Source organism: Muscardinus avellanarius (assembly GCF_963383645.1).
Source record: "Muscardinus avellanarius genome assembly, chromosome: 15".
In the NCBI taxonomy this organism is placed as follows: domain Eukaryota; kingdom Metazoa; phylum Chordata; class Mammalia; order Rodentia; family Gliridae; genus Muscardinus; species Muscardinus avellanarius.
The window spans coordinates 65,571,968-65,590,299 of NC_137801.1; the positions used below are offsets into that span (position 1 = coordinate 65,571,968).

An 18,332-nucleotide genomic window follows, 5' to 3' on the forward strand; every position below is an offset into this window, starting at 1 on the left:
AGGAAGGAAGGAAGGAAGGAAGGAAGGAAAGAAGGAAGGAAGGAAGAAAACTACCTATGTACATTTACTGGGCACAGCTATGTACAGCAGGTGCACCCATGAGACAAGAAGCATGGTAAAGACTTGTATATGTTCTGTGACAGCTTGTTCATTTTCTAGCTGATGATCCCAAAAAGTTCTGGGTTCTGACCTCCAAGAGCTGAGTAGTGGTAGTAGACAATGGTGACTGATTTTTCCAAGTCACAGAACCAGCTGTAAATATAACATTTCAGAAATATAAGACTGTGCCACAGCAGAGAAATAGGGCATATGCTTTATGAGGCCAGGGTCAAAGGACTCCCTGACTCTCAGCCAGCAGGGCCACTACCTTTACCTCCAGACCCAGCAGAGCCAGCTCCTGGGCCCACTTCCCAGAGGAACTCACTCACCTGTATCTCACATGCAGCCTGCAGGTGGAAGATCTTATAAAACGCCTCCTCCACGGTGTCGCCTAGAGCAACCACTCCATGGTTTCTTAGCACCAGGATCTGTGGGGGAAGAAATAGCCAATTAAACCTCAAACCTTTGAAACTTAAGAGGGAGAGATTTTGATCAGTGTCTTTGTCCAACCCCAGAGCCCCTCCCACAACTTGTTCCGTCTCCTTAGTCAAATGCCCAGTGCTACCCTATGTGTGATTTTGATCCAAAGTACCTACCCTAAGAAATTGAAAGGCACTTTTACAATGTGACTATATAGCTTGGTGGATTTATTTGGCGATGCCTTGAAATTTTTAGGCCTTGGGGAACCCAGAAGTCTGAAAAAATTTGTGTGTATGTGTTGAAGTGAATGAGATTATTAGTGAATGAAATGTCTAATATAAGGGTCCAATCTCAAAAGCATTATCTTGTCCTTGTGATTTAGTTAATTTGGGATGGTTGGGATCAGAATCCAAGGGGGCAGTTCTCTGAGAGGTGGAGCAAAATAGGTGAGTCAACCACCTCCTGGGCTTGAGGATTTCACTCCATAAACTCAGGAAAGCCCTGGCCACAGTTCTATGAGAGAGGCTAGGGTAGCTTTTTTTTTTTTTTTTTGGTACTGAGGATTGAACCCAGGGGCATTCATTCTACCTCTAGGCCATTTTAATTTTTTATCTGAAACAGTGTCTTATTAAGTTACTGCACACTGGCCTCGAACTTGCAGTTCTCCTGTCTCAGCCTACCAATTACTGGAATTATAGGCATGCTGCACCATGGAGCCCAGCTGATAGTGGCCTTATAATATAACTGATTTACAGATGAAGAAAAAGAAGTATAAGAGAACTGAAAGTCTCCCAGTTGATTAGAGGCAGAACATAAGCTAGAACCCAGGGCTTCTCACTACTGGTACAGTATTTCTGACTTAGAAAGGATGAGGCAGAAATGAATTCACACCAAGAGCACCACTCCCCAAGGGACAAGTGCGCCTTTCTTGCCAGATTTTTTTTTTTTTTTTTTTTTTTTTTTTACCCTCCAGAACTCTCTGAAGCCAGACGATGCCCACGTGGCGCTGAGACACAGGTCCACATGTCAGAGATGTCCTTGCAGAACCTGGGCTGAGGCCTCGGGGCTCTAAACATCACATCTTCTCTTGCTAAAAACGGCTGGAGATTATTCCTCTCAAGTGCCAGAGAAATGAAAAAGGACAATGACTCTGGCCTACAAAAAAAATTTCAAACAACGAACACCCTCTTTCTCAAATTCCTGTAGCACCTTATAGATGTGGACATCTCATCCTCTTCAGACATTGACACTTTGGGGGATGTTGGGAAAGTGCAGAGACTTCTCCCCTAAGATAGAGATGGGGAGACAGGGACTCGGGAGAACAATGACTCAGCCGGCGAGTTTCTTGCCAGAACAGCAGCAAGCAACCACCAGCCCAGGCTCAGTGTCAAAGCTCTTCCCTACCTAGCTGATGACCCTCCAGCTTGTGCTGTTAGAAGGTAAGGCTTAGATTGAGGTCAAGCAATGAGGATGTACTCTTCTCTAGTGAGCTGGCAATGAATGGCCAGGTTATCTCTTTAGGTAACACTCAAGTTTAGGGAGACTACATGGAAATAATATATATATATCAGACATGGGACAGGGAAGGAGTTAATAATTGTTGTGGAGGGCAATTAGGCAACATGAAGAAAGAATTCTACAATGTGCTTCTCTTGAGATGTGTCCTAAGGAGAACTCAAGTACACAAAGATTTACCTGGAATATTTTCAACACAGTGTTGTTTATATTAAGAGAAATTTCAGAAGTGGAGGACAACCCTTTTAAGATCCAACCATTTAGGACTATTCAGGTAAGTGATGGCACAGCCATTTATATAATTTAATAATTTAAAATAGTGACAGGGAAAATATTTAATGACATCAACAAATGTTGCTATGCTTTGCTAAGGGGGGAAAGGAGAACCTATTTTATGGTTCCAGTTTTATATACTTAGGGTATGCACCAGAATCTTCAAAGAGTGTAATAGGTTTTTCTTTTTCTTTATGCTTTTAAATTGCAACATCTAAACATTCTCTGATGCATGCATGCACTTGTGTGATGTCAGCTGTGACAACGCCACCACAAAGCAGCTTCCAGAAGAGCTGAGCAAACCTTGCAGGTGGGGCCAAGGCACTTCTGCAGGTTGATGCGATCGGCTTCCTGCTCCATTTCCCCATTGAAGTCGTAATAGGCCATGTCTCCCACCAGCAGGGCATTGTGGGAGACAGGCAGGAGGCCCCACTTCATGGCCGACACCTGTAGGGAGACAACAGGCTGGCTAATACCTGCGGCTCCCAGACCCACTTGCATGTCTGCAGAGGGGTGAGGAGAGCAGGCAGAGAAAGGTCTCTGACTCCTCTTCATTTTTGCCGTACTGAAGGTTGAACCTAGGGGCATTCCACCTCCAAGCTACCCCAGCCTTATTTTTTTATTCCTTATTTGGAAACAGGGTCTCACCAAGTTGCAGAGGGCTTCACTAAGTAGCTGAGGCTGGTCACAAACCTGCGATCCACCAATCTCAGCGTCCCAAGTCCTGGGATTAGAAGCACGCACCACCACACCCGGCTCTCAGGGTTTTCTATCATGATTTTCACACCAATGTGCCAGCTGTTAGAACTGCTGGAGAAAAAGCACTCAAGAGAGCTACTGCTGTCCTGCCCCAGTTTTGCTCTGTGACTCTGGGATGAGGCGAACATGCTGGAGTTTGTACCAGGCTGGAATTAATCAGAGTCCAGGTCCCCGGGGATAGGTCAGTAGAGACCCTCAGCCTTGGTTTCCATGCGAACATGGCCACAACTCCTTGCTAACAGAGAAGACTAGTGAGAAATAGGGTTAAAACAGGGTCACCCTCACCCCCACCTCTGTCAAAAGCAAGGAGCATAGAGAGGCTCAGAGGGGCCCCGGCCCTCCTCTCCACACTGCCCGCAAGCCAGCTTTGGGCCTTGCAGGGATGCTTGCCTGGCACAAACCCATCATCCAGTCTTAGTCCAAATTCTGAGAAAACAACAGCTGGAGATGGGTCTGCTCCTGTAGTGCTGGGTCAGAGGATGGGGTGAGACTAGAGGTGATGCCCAGAGCCAGCTGTCTACCATCTCTTCCAGTGACACTACAGTTTCTTAGATACACAGGGGAGAAATGGCCAGAGAACCCTGGGGGACAACCCGTTCCTTGAGTAATTCTTTCTCTTCTCTCCAGTCTGACTTGCTCCTGTCCCCAGCTCTCAGCTACCCCAAGCTGTGGGGAAGTGGGGGCGGTCCAGGTTCCCACCAGGTTGCCATAGTCTACTAAGATATCTCTTCCCAGAGCCTGGGCTATGTGGGCAGGTGCAGCCCCTGACCCCGAGGGAAGGACTCGCACAAACTCAGGAGGTGTGGTCCCCAGAGTCAGGTGGCCCGTGTGTGTAGCAGAGTGTGTGGGGGGTGCAATGGTATGAAAATCCCACATCTTCACCTTATACCAAGGAGGTGGTAGTTAGAAAGAGGCAGGGGATGAAGGTTCCTACCTTGAGAATTCTCTCTCCTCGCCTTGGACTGAGTTCTAGATCTTTCCAGCACTGTGCTACTACCTCAGATGGCTATGTGTCCCCTCAGGACGAGCCCCTGTGGCCTGAGTCTGGCTGCTGCACAGGGACGCGCTGGACACACAGCTGGTGGTGCAGGATGGTGTCCACTCACCGCTGCTGTGGCCGGCGTGTGCAGGTGGATGACGCACCGCACATCGGGCCTGGCTGCGTAGATGGCGGAGTGCAGGCAGAAGCCCGTGGTGTCCACCGGGAAGCAGCTGCTGCCCTTCTCCACCACCTCTCCCAGGATGTTCACCTTGATCTGAGCCAGAGAAAAGGAAACTCAGCAATGCCATGGGCGGGGCCCACACTCCACTCCCAGGCGAGCTGAGCCCTCACCACCCACCCGTGTCCACTCTCCCCGGACCCCAGGAGTGACAGCAGAGCCTGCTGTGGGGAACACTGTCCCGGGTCCCACCCTCGGTGAGTGGGTAGCCTCAGGGCTCGCGGGTGATTCTAATTCAGCAGGGAGAATGCTAAAGCAGTCTCTCTCAGACTTTACGGTGCTTCCGAATCACCCGCAAGCCCAACAAAATGCAGATTCTGCTCACAGGAGACCTTGCATTTCTAGCACCTTCCCGGGTGATGCCCATGCTGTGATCCATGGACCCCACTTTGAATTGCGAGGAACTAGGAGAGTGTCAATCACAGATTCTCTAGAAACAGGTAAGAAGAGTCTCGAATCTCAGCAGAGCAGGAAAATCAGAAGCCTTTTCAGAGAAGGTCACATCCAAGCTGAGACCTGACCTTTTAATTTTCAAAAATTTAAAAATCATACACAAAGGTGAAGGGACTAGTATAATGGGCATTTACCATTTACTAACCAGTCAAAAACCAGCTCTTGAAGGACAAATGGAAAAAAGTCACTGGCATTATAACCTGCTTTTGACTCCAAGGGGCTAGTAGGTGTTATGGCTAAAGAATCACATGCTCACGGGAGTGTGTGTGTGTGTGTGTACATGTGTGTACATGTGTGTTTGTGTGTGTGTGTGTGTGTACATGTGTGCAAGAGAGCAAGAGGGAGTCAGGGAGCGGCTGGTCGGTGGCAGCTGGCTGCGGTGTTCCCTACTTAACATAAACAATTCCACAGAGCACCAGCATCAGAGAAGGTCACTCTGTGACTATGATACCAGACAAATGACTAAACAGACAAAAACAACACTGGACAAAAATGGCCAACACCCCCTCTCCTGGCTAACAGGAAGGATTGCTCTTCTTCAGCAATGATAGCTGAAGCCTCGCTCCATGCCTGGGGCCTCCTAGATAGAAACTGACAAAATATCTGGTCTTAGAATTGCCCCTGCATCCTTACACCACATGCTCCGAGGCCACACCCCCTCTGAGACTCACAACACCCAGCAAACCGGAATCCCGAGACAAGGTCCTTCTAACACTTTTACTGAAAACACGCCCTGGTTCCCTAAGTGCGATTTCTCTACAGCTGGTAGTCAACAAATTGACTAGTTGTCTCTTGGATATTAACAAGCTAGATGTAGTTTGTAAAAGTAACAACAACTTTGGCTGTTAAGACTTCCGCAGCCATGACATCCTGATTCTAGCACACAGGTAATTCTATAAACCACCTACTTCTTCCATTCCAGAGAGGCCTGGAAGACAAGAAGGGGACTAAAGGAAGGAAGGAGACAGACCCAGTGTGTGTGTGTGTGTGTGTGTGTGTGTGTGTGTGTGTGTGTGTGTACATGCTATTGACATTACCTGCTTTAGCAGAAGTATCAGTAAGATGTTCAACAAATACCCTCTTATAACGTTCGATGTTAAGTGAATTTTGCAAAATGAACATGGCTTTGAAGTGACCTGATCCTGCAAAGTGGTGGCCACTCTCTCACCTGAGGCACTCTGAACCCAAGTGTCCACCATGGCCTCTGGCTCCTGTTGGCCTCGCTCCCTACTTCCTCAGATGTAAGGTCCACTCAGAGTTCCCTCGGATCTCATGTGTTTCTTATCCTCAAAGGTGTGATCTGTTGTCACTCAAGAATCTCTACCTTCTAACAGAACAGCCACTGACCCAGGTGGTGCCTCTGTATAAACAATTAAACAAGACCCTTCTGAGGATGGCTCCCAGAACATAGGGCTTGATGTACAGACGTTGCTTCTGTGTGAATATAAAGAAGCCAATGCCTGGTGGACCACAGGCTGAGTTCCATCCTCTCCTCTTTCTCATTACTCCCTGAGCATCTCCTACTCATGACTCCCGAGCCTGTATCTTGGGGTGAGGTCTCTTCCAAACCTAGGATCACCAGATGACAACTTTCTTTTCCTTATAAATGTCTTACTAGCTCTTCAAACTCAATCTTAACTCACAACCCAGTCGATCACCAGACCCAGTGAGCACACAGGACCAAAATTTTCTACCCAGCCTACTAGCACCTCCCAGTTTCCCTGATGCACATGGCTGTCAGAGTGCTCTTTATACAGTGGAAACTTGATTGCATCACTTACCTGCTGATAACACTTCAGTGGCTCTGCACATCTAATAGAATAAAGCCAGATGCTGCCGTGAGCCCTTCTGTGCCATTTATCCTCTGGTCCCCACCCCTTCCCTGCTGTATCTCTAGAACTGAGCTCTGAATTCTAATCACTTAGTGCCTCACCAGTCTCCCCAACCAGACCACAAAGGCTTCAAAGACAGAGCCTGTGTTGTTCTTGTCTCTGTGGTCCCAATCTCCATCTGGCCATCACCTCCTTGGGCCATGTGCCCTCTCTGGTCTTCAGTATCCTCTCCTGCCTATAAAGTAGCCTTGGGCATCCTTGAGGGCTTGCCCTGCCTGGATGTCCTGTAGCTTTGTCAGCCTGGACTTTGGACTGAGCACCTGGGCAGCTCTCAAGCCTGTCCTACTCTCCCAGGCACGTGGCACGGCAGCCACAGCCCACACATCTGAGAAAGATCGGGCCCTTTCTGCTTCTACAACAGTCCTTTCTACTACTTTCCTCCTCCCACCCAGAAATCTTTCCTGATCTCTACCACCTTCTGGAAGTCTTTTCCTACCCTACTAAAAGACAGAGCACCTAGAGGAACCCAGAAGCAATCTATAACAGCCCCAGGGCCACAGGGGCCTTGCATTGCTTTGGCTCTTGTTCTAATGCACCCTGGGAAGAGCCCTCCCACTCCCAGACTTGTGGCCCCAGCCCAGGCTGAGTCCCTGAGCATCTGATCAGAGAGCTCCAAGCCTGCCTCCCTCCATTAGGCTCTGGGTCACGTCATGCTCTGGATGCTCAGTTTGGTCCGTGTGTTCTCTATCCCATTATGTTTTGAGCCCCATGAGGGACTGACAACAGTGGCCAATGTGGACATGCCCTGCCACTTAAAGAGAAGGGGCACTGTCCCCTCTGGAAGGAGTACTCACCAGGCTGGATGCCGTGACTTCACTGCAGGAAACGCCCTTGGGGCTAATCAGGAAGTGGTCCTGCTCCTTGCTGACTCTCAGCTGGAGGAGAGACACGCGTTGTCAGGTGCACACAGGGAAGGGGACATTTCCAAGGACACTCCGTTAGAATCCCCTCTTCTGAATCTACCACACCCAGGTCTCCCTCCAATGAACCCTTATCGCTTTCCCACTGTTAAAATATGAAGAGGACTCAGTCTTTATTTGGAGATGGGGAAATGGAACTATAAGCTGAATTTCACATCATTTGAGAACAGCCCTAGATAAAAGATCCAAGAATTCCTGATTCCCTATCCAAAAAGTTCCCACTGGGTAGGATGTCTATTTCAGTGACCACGGTGGTTAGAAATCTTGGAAGAGTTGAACACACTTGGGCCACAGGCCACCAAGAGTGCCAGGGCAGTGCCGAGGGTCAGGAGTTCTCCCTTTGGGTTTTGCGGGGGCTACATTCCAAGGTGCCTTCCTTACCGTGACGTAGGTGTCGCTCAGCTGGGCCCAGCCGTAGAGGTCCAGGAGTCTGTAGACACTGCTGATCTTACATCGCATGAGCCTCTCACCCTTGGCCAGGTTCAGGTTGTCAGCGGTGTGGAGGTCGTTGATGGGCGTCATCATGGAGAAGTCTGTGGGGACAACAGCAGGGACAGTGCAGCTGTCGGGGTGAGGAGCTCCCAGCAGCCCCCTCAGTCCTTGCCCTAGGCCTCTCCAAATTCTCACTGCCTCTGCAGATGCACAGTATCTCTGGGTGGGGAGTTAAACACCCTTTGGCCCTTACCCAGAGGAGAAAGCCCTAGAATGAATAATTGTGCCTAATGAATTTGAGAAAATTCATTTATTTAATTTACTTTGCTGATCTGAGTAAATATGGCATTGCTTCTGGTCAAAAATCATGGTAAGAATCAGTCCACAAAAAGAAGGGTTCTGCTGTCAAAATTACCGTAAATCCAAGAAGATGGACATTGAATAAAAGTGAGAATAAACTTCAGGGCAGATAGAAAGCCAAGTCAGCCAGGAAGTAAGTTCTCTAACTTCCTGACTCATTTTTGAGAGTTAAATCCCTGAAGTCAGGATTGGCCAAGGGCTTGAGGGTCCACGCGGGCGTGCCTGCTCCTCTCACGGGCTCCCTTGGTTATGTGATGGGTTTATTGGGAATATTTGGGGAAGGGACTTGGAAATAAGCTTAGGAGGTTCAACAGTCTCATTCTCAGGGCACCCAAAGGGTCCAAGACTGGGTGTCTAATCTATTCCATTAACCATGGTGACCATGCCTGACTCGGGATGGCAGAAGAAGGCATCTGAAACCCATGCATTTGGTTTAGTCAGTGTCTAGAAACCAATAAAAGAATCAATAAGAAAGGACTCCAGCCTACAGTGGCACCTGGCTAAGAGCGTCTTGAAGCTGCCTTTCCCAGCTCCCCACTATGGATTCAGAGGCTCTTTGGAAGCTCCCACTATCTCTGTACACCTGCCTGCAGCATGAGGTAAGGTATGTCCTGCCTCAGGTTTGTCTTTGGTTGAAATGATGAGATGGTCTGAAAGTCTGAGGGCAGAATGGGTGCTGCGGGGCCACTGTCCAGCAGGTAAAGCATGCCTTGAGAGGTCCCATGTCAGAGAAGGGCACCCAAAGGCCCATGCCAACCAGATACGATGCCCTCCTGGGCATGTGTTGACAGAGACAGCATTGTTCCAAAGATCCAGTCAGACAAGCAATAGCAATTAAAAAAGATCGAGTCAAAGATTTCTAATACAAATTGGATCTCTTCCTCTCTCCTCTCTGTGAGTCCCTCCACACAAGAAATTACCTCTTTCTTTTGTCTCTAGCAGCAAGAAGGAAAGACATATCAAAAGCCTGAGACCTTAGACGAAGCCAAGTAGGTGCAGCTGTTGTTAGACCTGGAGTTCTTTGAATCCTTCTCTTACAAATAACTATGGAGCCCAGAGAAAGCCAGGAGGCCTGAAGAGGGCTGAAAACATTCTGTCACATTCTCTGGTCTAGTCTCAAAGAAAGTCCCCATCTCCCCCTCCCCATGGAGCTTCAGCTATGAAGATGACCCTGCCCGCAGGAGCCAGGAACAGGGGGCTCTACAGGAGTTCTCAACCCTCTGCTCTCAGAATCTTAATATAAAAATGCCTACTCTCACCAGCTTCATGGAGGCTAAGAGGACCGAACACTATGTTTATGACACAGAGCTGACTGGGCCATTTATTCAAAGTACCTAAGAAAACACAGAAAGACATGAAAACTCACTAACCTCCCTAAAATCTAACAGTGAAGGACACACTAACAATTACAAGAATTCTAATGCAAATGCTTGAACTCGTGACACTGGGAAATTTCCCTCTCCACATCCCCCACCTCCGATACCCTGGACATTTATTAATCCAATTTTCAGATATCCATCTTTCTTCCTAGCCAAGACTAATTGGTGAGGCAACTAGAATGTCTTGCTCAAAAGCAAAAGTGTAAGGACAGAGACACAAAAACAATGATAGAGGATGTGATGATACAAGAGACAAAGACCAGAGAGCCGGCATATAAATGGTCGGTATTGATATTAGAGAAGAGAATTTTCTGAACTGCAATAAAGACCTGTATATACAAATTGTAAGGCATTGCTACATTTCAAGGCAAAGAAACTCCCTTAAAATCACATGCTTCCTGACAATATTTCTGAAAAACAAGAATAAAGGGAAAATCTAAAAGGAGCTAAAAATGTGGGGGTTACCTACAAGGAAACAAAAGCATGCTTTCTCAGTTTTCTCTGTTATAACCATAGAAGGGCAGAAGACAATGTTACAGGAAGTTTAAAAAACGAAAGCAAAAGAACATGGAAGTGACACAAAACAAGGAAAAATAAAATCTTAAGTACACAAGGCAAATAAAAACAAAAACTGAAGTCATGATGTTATCATCAAAGTAGAAGGCAAGCAAAACCAATATTCTCTCGTACAAAGAGAACCATTTTGTAGGTCACAATGACACAGTTGCTATAATGAAGGTTTATACTCTGGATAGTATTTCATCAAGATATATAAAGCAAAAACTGACATAAGTACACTGAGAAATGAATAGAAATCAAATACAGTGGAAGGCAATGCAGCTTTCATTTTTTATAAAAATCAAATGAAAATGGAAACAGATTAAATTCTAGGCCCTGTAGATCTTCTATAACCATATTTTGCTTAAAAATAATATTAGGCTGGGCATGGTGGTACACACTTGTAATCCCCGCACTTGGGAGGCTGAAGTAGGAGGATCACAGGTTCATAGCCAGCCTCAGCAAACTTGTAAGGCTCTCTACAACTTAGTGAGATCCTGTTTCAAAACAAAAAATAAAATATAGGGCTGAGGATGTAGCTTGGAGGTAGAATGCCCCGGGTTCAATCCCCAGGACAGAAAAAAAAAATCATATTAGGCCACAAAAAAAACCTCAATAAATCCACAACACAAATTAGATCATATTTTCCAATGAAGTTTCAAATTGTTAATAAATCTCTAAAATAATACAGATTCAACCACTTGGAAATGAGAAAACATACTCCTTAATAGCTTTTAGAATTAAAAGGAAAATAAGTAGGCTGGGACTGTGGCTCAGTGATAGAGTGCGTACTTAGCATGTATAAGGCCCTAGATTCCCCAGTACCACAAAAAGTAAATAACATCAAAATAGCAACTTCACACTATCTAGAAATTAACAATAAAGGAAATGGTATGTGTCAAAATTTATAGGAAAAGGCCAAACCTATGTTCAGCCTTAAATTTCTTTATCATTGAATTAAATATGAAAATAAGTCAAATCCATTTTATTCTGTTCTAGAAAAATTAGAACAGAATAAACCAAACAAAATATATGGAAAAGAATTAATACATATAAAAACAAAAGAAATAAACTGTAAATCAGTGAAAGTAGTAGAACCAATAAGTAAATCCAAGAATTGGTGTATGTGAGAAGATCTAAGGATAAATAAACACCTGAAATGGTCAATAAAGAGAAATGGAGATACACAGCAGGAGGAACGAGAAAGCTATCTCATCTCACCCACAGCACAAAATTTAAATGACAAAAACAATATTATGAATCAGTTTCATAATCTTGAAGACATCCATGAAATAGATTATTTTATACAAATTATATGACTAAATTTTACTCAAGAAGCAGAAAAATTAAGATGAAACTTAAGGGGGAAAATGGCCAAAAGTCTCTAAAAATGTTCCAGGTCTGGATGGCGTGGCAAGTCAGCAATATATCTTGAAGGAGCAGAGATTTCTACATTACTCAAACTCCATGAGGACCAAAAGAAAGGTGGGATCATCTTTCACGTTATGAACTCAGCAGCTTTGATACCAAAACCAGATGGAGATGCCCCCCCCCCAGAAAGAACTGCTGATCAACCTCACATGTGAATAAGGATGCAGAAAGCCTTAACAAAATTCTAGCAAATCTAATCCAAAAGGGTGTTTTAAAAAGACTGTGTCAAGCCAGGGGTGGTGGAACACGCCTGTAATCCAGTACTTGAGAGGCTAAGACAGGAAGATGGCAGGTTCATGGCCAGCCTCAGCAAGTTAGTGATGCCCTCTGCCACATAGTGAGATCCTGTTCCAAAATAAAAAAATAATAATAAATAAATAGGACTGGGGTGTAGCTCAGAGGTAGAATGCCTTTGGATTCAATCCCCCTAATGCCACACACACAAAAAAAAAAAAAAAAAAAAGAAGAAGAAGAAGAAAAAGAAAAAAGAAAAAAGCCATCAAGACCAAGAATGATTTAATTCAGGAATGAAAAAAGAGTTTAGTAGTCAGAAATCTATTACTATAATTTATCCTGACAACTGTTCAAGGAAAGGAAAATCAATAAATGCCCCAAATGCACCTTATGAAATTCCACATCCATTTCTGAGAAAGACCTATAATGAACTAGAATAAAAAGATAGATCTTCAGCATCTTAAAGAATAATTACCTCAAACTCTGTGGTAAAAAGAATTTCCATTAAAGTCAGAAACAAGACACAGATGATTACCCTCTAATCTATTATTCAACATTGTTCTGAAAGATCTGATGGATGAAATGAGAACACTGGGAAAATAAACCAAAGGGTACATATCGGAATAATATTGGCGAAAAGAAGCATTCTTTGCAGATTATGTGATTGTCTACATATAACACTGAAGAAAATTTATATTATCCTATTTATGCAATGATTACCCTACATATGAGCTATAACCAAAAGGAAAATTGAATAAAGATTCATTTAAAATAATAAAGTGACAAATTTTCCTGGATTAGTTTTAGACCTCTGGGATATATGAATATAGCTCCTGAACTTTTCCAGTGAATAGAAAAAGACAAATAAAAAAAATCATTTCTGAAAAGATTTAATGTATTTATAAAAATATTTAAAAATACCTCCCCTCTGCTATTTTAAATACAGGACACCATTCTAGGATATGGTATTCTGTAGCCAAACATACAAATTTCCCCTATCCATCTTTTATCCTAATATGCAGTTATAAATTGGTAAATTGCCAACCAAATCTATCTGTCTTTTTAATGTAATCCCATCCAAAAAGGTAGATGGGGTGAAGGGCTTCATAAAATAATTCCAAAGTTATTTTAAGGAATAAACTAGTACAAAGAGCTGAGCAAAATTGACAGATGAATAATTAAGGGTATTTGTCCCACTGAATGATAAAACATGGGAAAGGTGTTTCTAAGCATACCACTGAAAACAATACACAAAGGAAATAACAATGGATTCAACCACATGCAAATTGAAGAATTCTACAAGACAAAAAGATCACCATGATCAAATTTAAAATGCAAAGAAGAATCTGGAAAAATTGCAATAATTTGACATGTCATAGAGAAATCAAGTTAATTATAATAATTTGAAAATCTACAAGAAAAATACACTATTAGGGACGCTGGCAAAGGATGTGAATAGGCAATTTACTACAAAAAAATCACGACCAACGTGTATATTAAAATGCATAATATATAGGCCGGGCGTGGTGGCGCACGCTTGTAATCCCCGCGCTTGGGAGGCAGAGACAGGAGGATCGCGCAGGTTTGAAGCCAGCTGCGCTGGCTTAGGAGACCCTGTTTTCAAAAAAAAAAAAAAATAGGTCTGGGAGTGTAGCCCGGAGGTAGAAGAGCTTCCAAGAACCCCAGTACTACCAAAAAAAAGTGCATAATATATCCAATCCCATAGGTAATAAAGTAAATGTATATTAAAATACAAATAAAGTTCTATTTATCGTTTGTCATGTCCGGAGATGAAGCAAATGGTAATATATGCCATGGGTCAGGGCAGAGGAATGAGCAAGCTATTATATTGCTGTTGGGAACATAAATTAAGTTCTATCTTTCTTTCTCCAGGATAGAGAAAAAAATGTAATTTTCCATTACATATGAAGGTATTTAAACATGCAATTCTACTTCTTATAATTTATCTTAAAAAATAGTCATGGATACAGTCTCAGATTTATCTATCAGGCTGTTACTGCATTGTTGTTAATAATAGCAAAAAAGTTGAAAAATCTAAAAGTCCAGCAATGGAAAATGGAGTAAATAGTATGTATCCACCAAAAATTATATTCAGAGCTATATTTTATTATGTGAAAAACCAACTGTGTTATTAAAGTTATTATGCTCTCTGCCAGGGTTTGGTGGTATACTACTTTAATCATAGTTATTTTGGAGGCTGAGATAGGAGGATTGCCAGGTTTAAGGATAGCCTTAGCAATCTAGAAAGACTGTTTAAAAATAATAATAAAAAAAAGAAAGGACCAGGGGTACAGCTTAGGGGTATAATGACCTTGGGTTCAATCTTGGTAAAACACACACACACACACACACACACACACACACACACACACACGCTCTCTCTCTCTTTCTCTCTCTCTCTCAAAATTATTATATATAATGTGATTATATTTGTATAACATATATATTAGGAGAAAAATATTGAGAGGATATATATCAAAATATTGGTAATAATTATTTCCAGGTCTTAATACAGTAGAATGGTTTTTACTTCCCTTTCTTGATTATTTTCCTGACTTTGATTCACTATCCCATATTAATCGTGTTGAAGGAGAGCTTTTTTGATGTTTCATTTTTAAAGGTGTGGGCCGAGCTTCATAGCCCAGGAAGGTGGTTCCTGCATAGTCCTGTCTCCCATCAGATCTCATCTATGAATTCTCAGGGAGACACTGGCTTCATTTGCTTCTTCTCATCCTGAAGTTACCTCTGCCCCTCCCTTTCCGGGCATGAGACAATTCTTTTGTGGGTCTTTAATTTGTAGCAATATCAAAAGCAGAACCTGGCTCCGCCCTGGCTTCTGCTGAACTCCCTCAGGCCTGCTAATGCAACTGCTGCTCGCTGATGCGGTTGCCTGGCAACCAAGCTGCTTCTTGCTGCTCCTGCCCCTCTTCCCCATCCCACCCCTCCTCTGCTGCTCCTGGCAGCTCCCCAGACACCCACGTACTCATGGAAGATGTTGGGAAGACTGCGTGGGAGGTGCTGGCCATGAAGTCCGCGATCTGCCGCAGGGCCCAGATATTGGAGGAATTGTTGCCCTTCTTCATCTGCTCCTGGATGAGGCCTTCCAGCTCCTCCCTGAAAGACTGAAGCAGGCCCCAGGTGCTGGTCCGCCCAGAGCCTCCACACAGGAGGCCGAGGGACCCTCAAGGTAGCCAAGTGCTCACTCCCAGCTGCTGGGTCTGCTAGACGGGGGACATTCTTGGGATCCTTGGGCACCAAGGGCAATTCCATGAGGCCCTCAGGAGCCTCAGAAGATGCTGGGAATGGAGCCTGAGTTCCCTTTTTCCTTAGGGCAGAGACCCCAGATTCCAGGCCCATGCATGGTGGCCAGTACTCTCTCCCCCACCATGGTAGGACTTCACTTTAGTAATTGAGGACGTATTTTCAAAGCAGAACTGAATGAGAAAGGGCCCCACCTTCCCTTTCCATTCGCCAGGCCTATGGCTCTTATGGGCCTCAGTTTCCTCTTATACTTAAGGAAAGGGTAGGAGAAGGGCAGGAGGATTTGATGACTTTGGGAGTCACTTCCACTTCTAATACCCTGCTGTAAGCCTGGTTTTTAAGATCACCAGGCCATTAACTTGGCTCCTTGACCACCAGGTGGCAGCAGAAAACACTTGGAGGGACTGGGAGCTGTTTGTTGTTGGTGATCCTATAAAAGGACGGCAAGCGCCACTCCCCAGGCCCCACCTCCTCCTGCTAAGGCCTGACCATGGGCGGGAATTGTCTCATTCTGCCACCCCTCCAAGTCACGCTCTAGGGTCCTCGGAGGCACTTCACACCCCGATGCTTTTTGCACCTGCTGCTTTCCTCCAGGCCCCTCACGCAGTGCCACCAAGACCTCAGGCCCATTCCTTCCACGCTCTCTGCCAGGGTCACACACAGTCCACATAGGTGTCCTGGATCCCTGAAGCCCAGGGGCACTAGGCAGAGCTGGGTGCGCCCTCCGGAGTCCATCCTACAGAGATGCCAGCTCTAGCCCTGGGGTTCCTAGTCCTTAGGACCATGCACTATTTCCTAAGGAGCATCACGCTCTACTCCCCACCCCAAGACTCCCCCTTGCTGCCTTCCATGCTGCTCTTCCTCCCAACAGGCCTGCAGCCCCTCCTCTTCAGTGTCCATCAGCCCCGTGTCCTTCTCGACACACCACCCACCTTGAAGGCGAGTTCTGTGGCCATGCCAGGCAGGCGCACCCAACCTAAAGACCAGAGAGATCTGGGTGATCTGGACTGGTTTCTGTCCCACAGCCCTTGTGTGACCTCTGGAACCCTCCATTCCCCCTACCTCCTGGGGCCTTCAGACCCTCTCTACCCCTGCCCCAGGCCCCATATAAGGGACAGTGAGTCCTTCCTTTGCGGCAGGTAAGGGAGCCTCAAACCTTCTCCTTAATGCCTTCTGCTGGCCTCAGTTCAAATGAATTTGTCTTTTCATTGTTACAGCTTTTAATGGCAAGAAAGAGGAAAACTTAAAACTGAGGCCCATAAGGGGTACCAGAAACTGAGGTCGGACTCCTGTCTCTCCCATTTCTGAGCTAAATCACCTGTACAAACTCAGCTTTCGCCATCCACCATTGACTAGGGGTAGAATCTACCATGCATGTGGTCAGACCCATCATGCTCAGCAGAACTAAACTGCCACAACCCTGAGCAAGGGAAGAGGAGTTACTGGTCTTTCAGGTCCGCTGGAGAATCATCCCGCCTCGCCCCACCTCCTTTGCCCTCTCCCACCAGCACAGCTGGGTCAGACACCACTCACCGGGCTCTGCAGGATCATGGTGACACGTTTTTTCTGCTCCATGAGGTTGAAGTCCTGCCGCAGGTCAGCTGCACGGTTGCGGAGGCGCAGGTACTCAGGGTCTTCCTCAGAGAAGCGGTCAAAGTAATGTTGCCCCTGGGAGGGTGGCGGGGAGGTGGCCTCGGGGACTGTCTCTTCACTCATTTTCTTGCTGGGGCTGCAATCTGCTTCTGAAACCCTGCAGAGAAAGGTCAGGGTGAGCCGTGGGTTGATGCTCTCAGTCTAGGAACACGCTTCCTAAAGCCTGATCAGTGGGATTGGCAGTGGGCTGGGGCTAGTCCAGGGGGTGTAAGCCTTGCTGCAGGAGGTAAGGTGCAGATGCTGCCCAGTGTACTGACCGACAGGGGGCGCTAATGCATTGTGGGGCCCAATAAAAACATGGGCACACTTGGCTTAAAATAGCTCTCCATTGGAAACATGACCTGCACATCTTTTTCAGCATTTCTGTGATGTGTGCCCACATAGTGGAAGCTATTTACTGAAACTCAGTACTTCATCTAAAATATAAACTCCCAATGGGAGTGGGGTGCAGCTCAGTGGTAGAGCGTTTGCCTAGCATGCAGGAAGCCCTGGCTTTCATCACCAGCACTGCAAAAAGAAAGTAAATAAATAAATGAAAACCTTCTTAAAAGCTTTCTCAAAATCATGGTGGGGAAATTCACAAAAAAGCACTACTACTAAAACATGGGAAATACTTTGCTCAGTTTTCTGATCCCTGGGAAGGAATCTGGGGTGAGTTTGTTTTAATAAAATGTTTCTTAATGCAGAATCGGATTCTTAGTCCAAGTTTTAAAGGAGGTCTATAATTTTTATTAAAGGAAAAGTTGTTCTCTCCCACACCCCAGTAAATATAAATTGAGAAACAAAGAACCGATGCTGTTTGAAGGGAGCCTTTCTGCAAGGTGGCCAGAGACTCACATACTGAAGCCTGGCTCCTGCAGTGAGGACCAAGGCAACCCTGGAGAGTCAAGCAGGAGAAAAGCTGAGTTTTCTAGTCAAGCATGCCTTTTTTAAGCACATGAATGAAGGAGGAGGGAATGTTTTGGGATGCTATGTTAGAACCCTTCTGAGGACTAAGGCTGCAGGTCCAGCCTTCACTTCCCAGCTGTAGGACTTTGGCTAAGCCAGTCTCCCTTTGTGTCAGCTCCACCAGCCCTTAAGTCTTTCAGGCCCTTCAACAGCCAGTGTTTTAGCTGTCTCCCTGCTGGCTCGTTCCCCTCTCAGCAAAAAAGGCACACTCCTTGGCTGAACCATACTTAGTTTTCAGACATACATGTGAGATACAAAAAGCCTTGAATGTGATTGAGACCCCAAGTTCTCCTCCATCATCTGCCTCTCCCGTGCTTTCTCTCCACAAGGAGACAGAGCGCCTTCTCTGGAAGGATGCTCCCGACCTCCCAGGTCCTCACCTGCACTTGACCCTCCATCCCTGCTCCAGCAGCCGTGGGCCCCAGCCTTAGCCTTCATTCCGGCCACCAGCTGGAACTCATGTTGCCCCTGAGCTGCCTGTGACCTTCTCTTCCATCTTCTTTC

General features: G+C 45.6%; 1 protein-coding gene across 2 annotated transcripts in view; it reads right to left on the reverse strand.

Moving 5' to 3' along the window:
* Positions 1–16,943, reverse strand: part of ADD2 (adducin 2) — a gene marked incomplete at both ends in the record, with an annotated part of 40,988 nt that extends 24,045 nt beyond the window's left edge. For both annotated transcript variants that reach the window (XM_080711801.1, XM_080711800.1), the window contains 7 exons: positions 429–527; positions 2,611–2,754; positions 4,173–4,322; positions 7,426–7,506; positions 7,933–8,084; positions 14,950–15,088; positions 16,761–16,943. In XM_080711801.1, coding sequence (XP_080567927.1) covers positions 429–527; positions 2,611–2,754; positions 4,173–4,322; positions 7,426–7,506; positions 7,933–8,084; positions 14,950–15,088; positions 16,761–16,943 — 948 coding nt within the window. The remainder of the gene's footprint in view (positions 1–428; positions 528–2,610; positions 2,755–4,172; positions 4,323–7,425; positions 7,507–7,932; positions 8,085–14,949; positions 15,089–16,760) is intronic.
* Between the last annotated feature and the right edge of the window lie 1,389 nt (positions 16,944–18,332).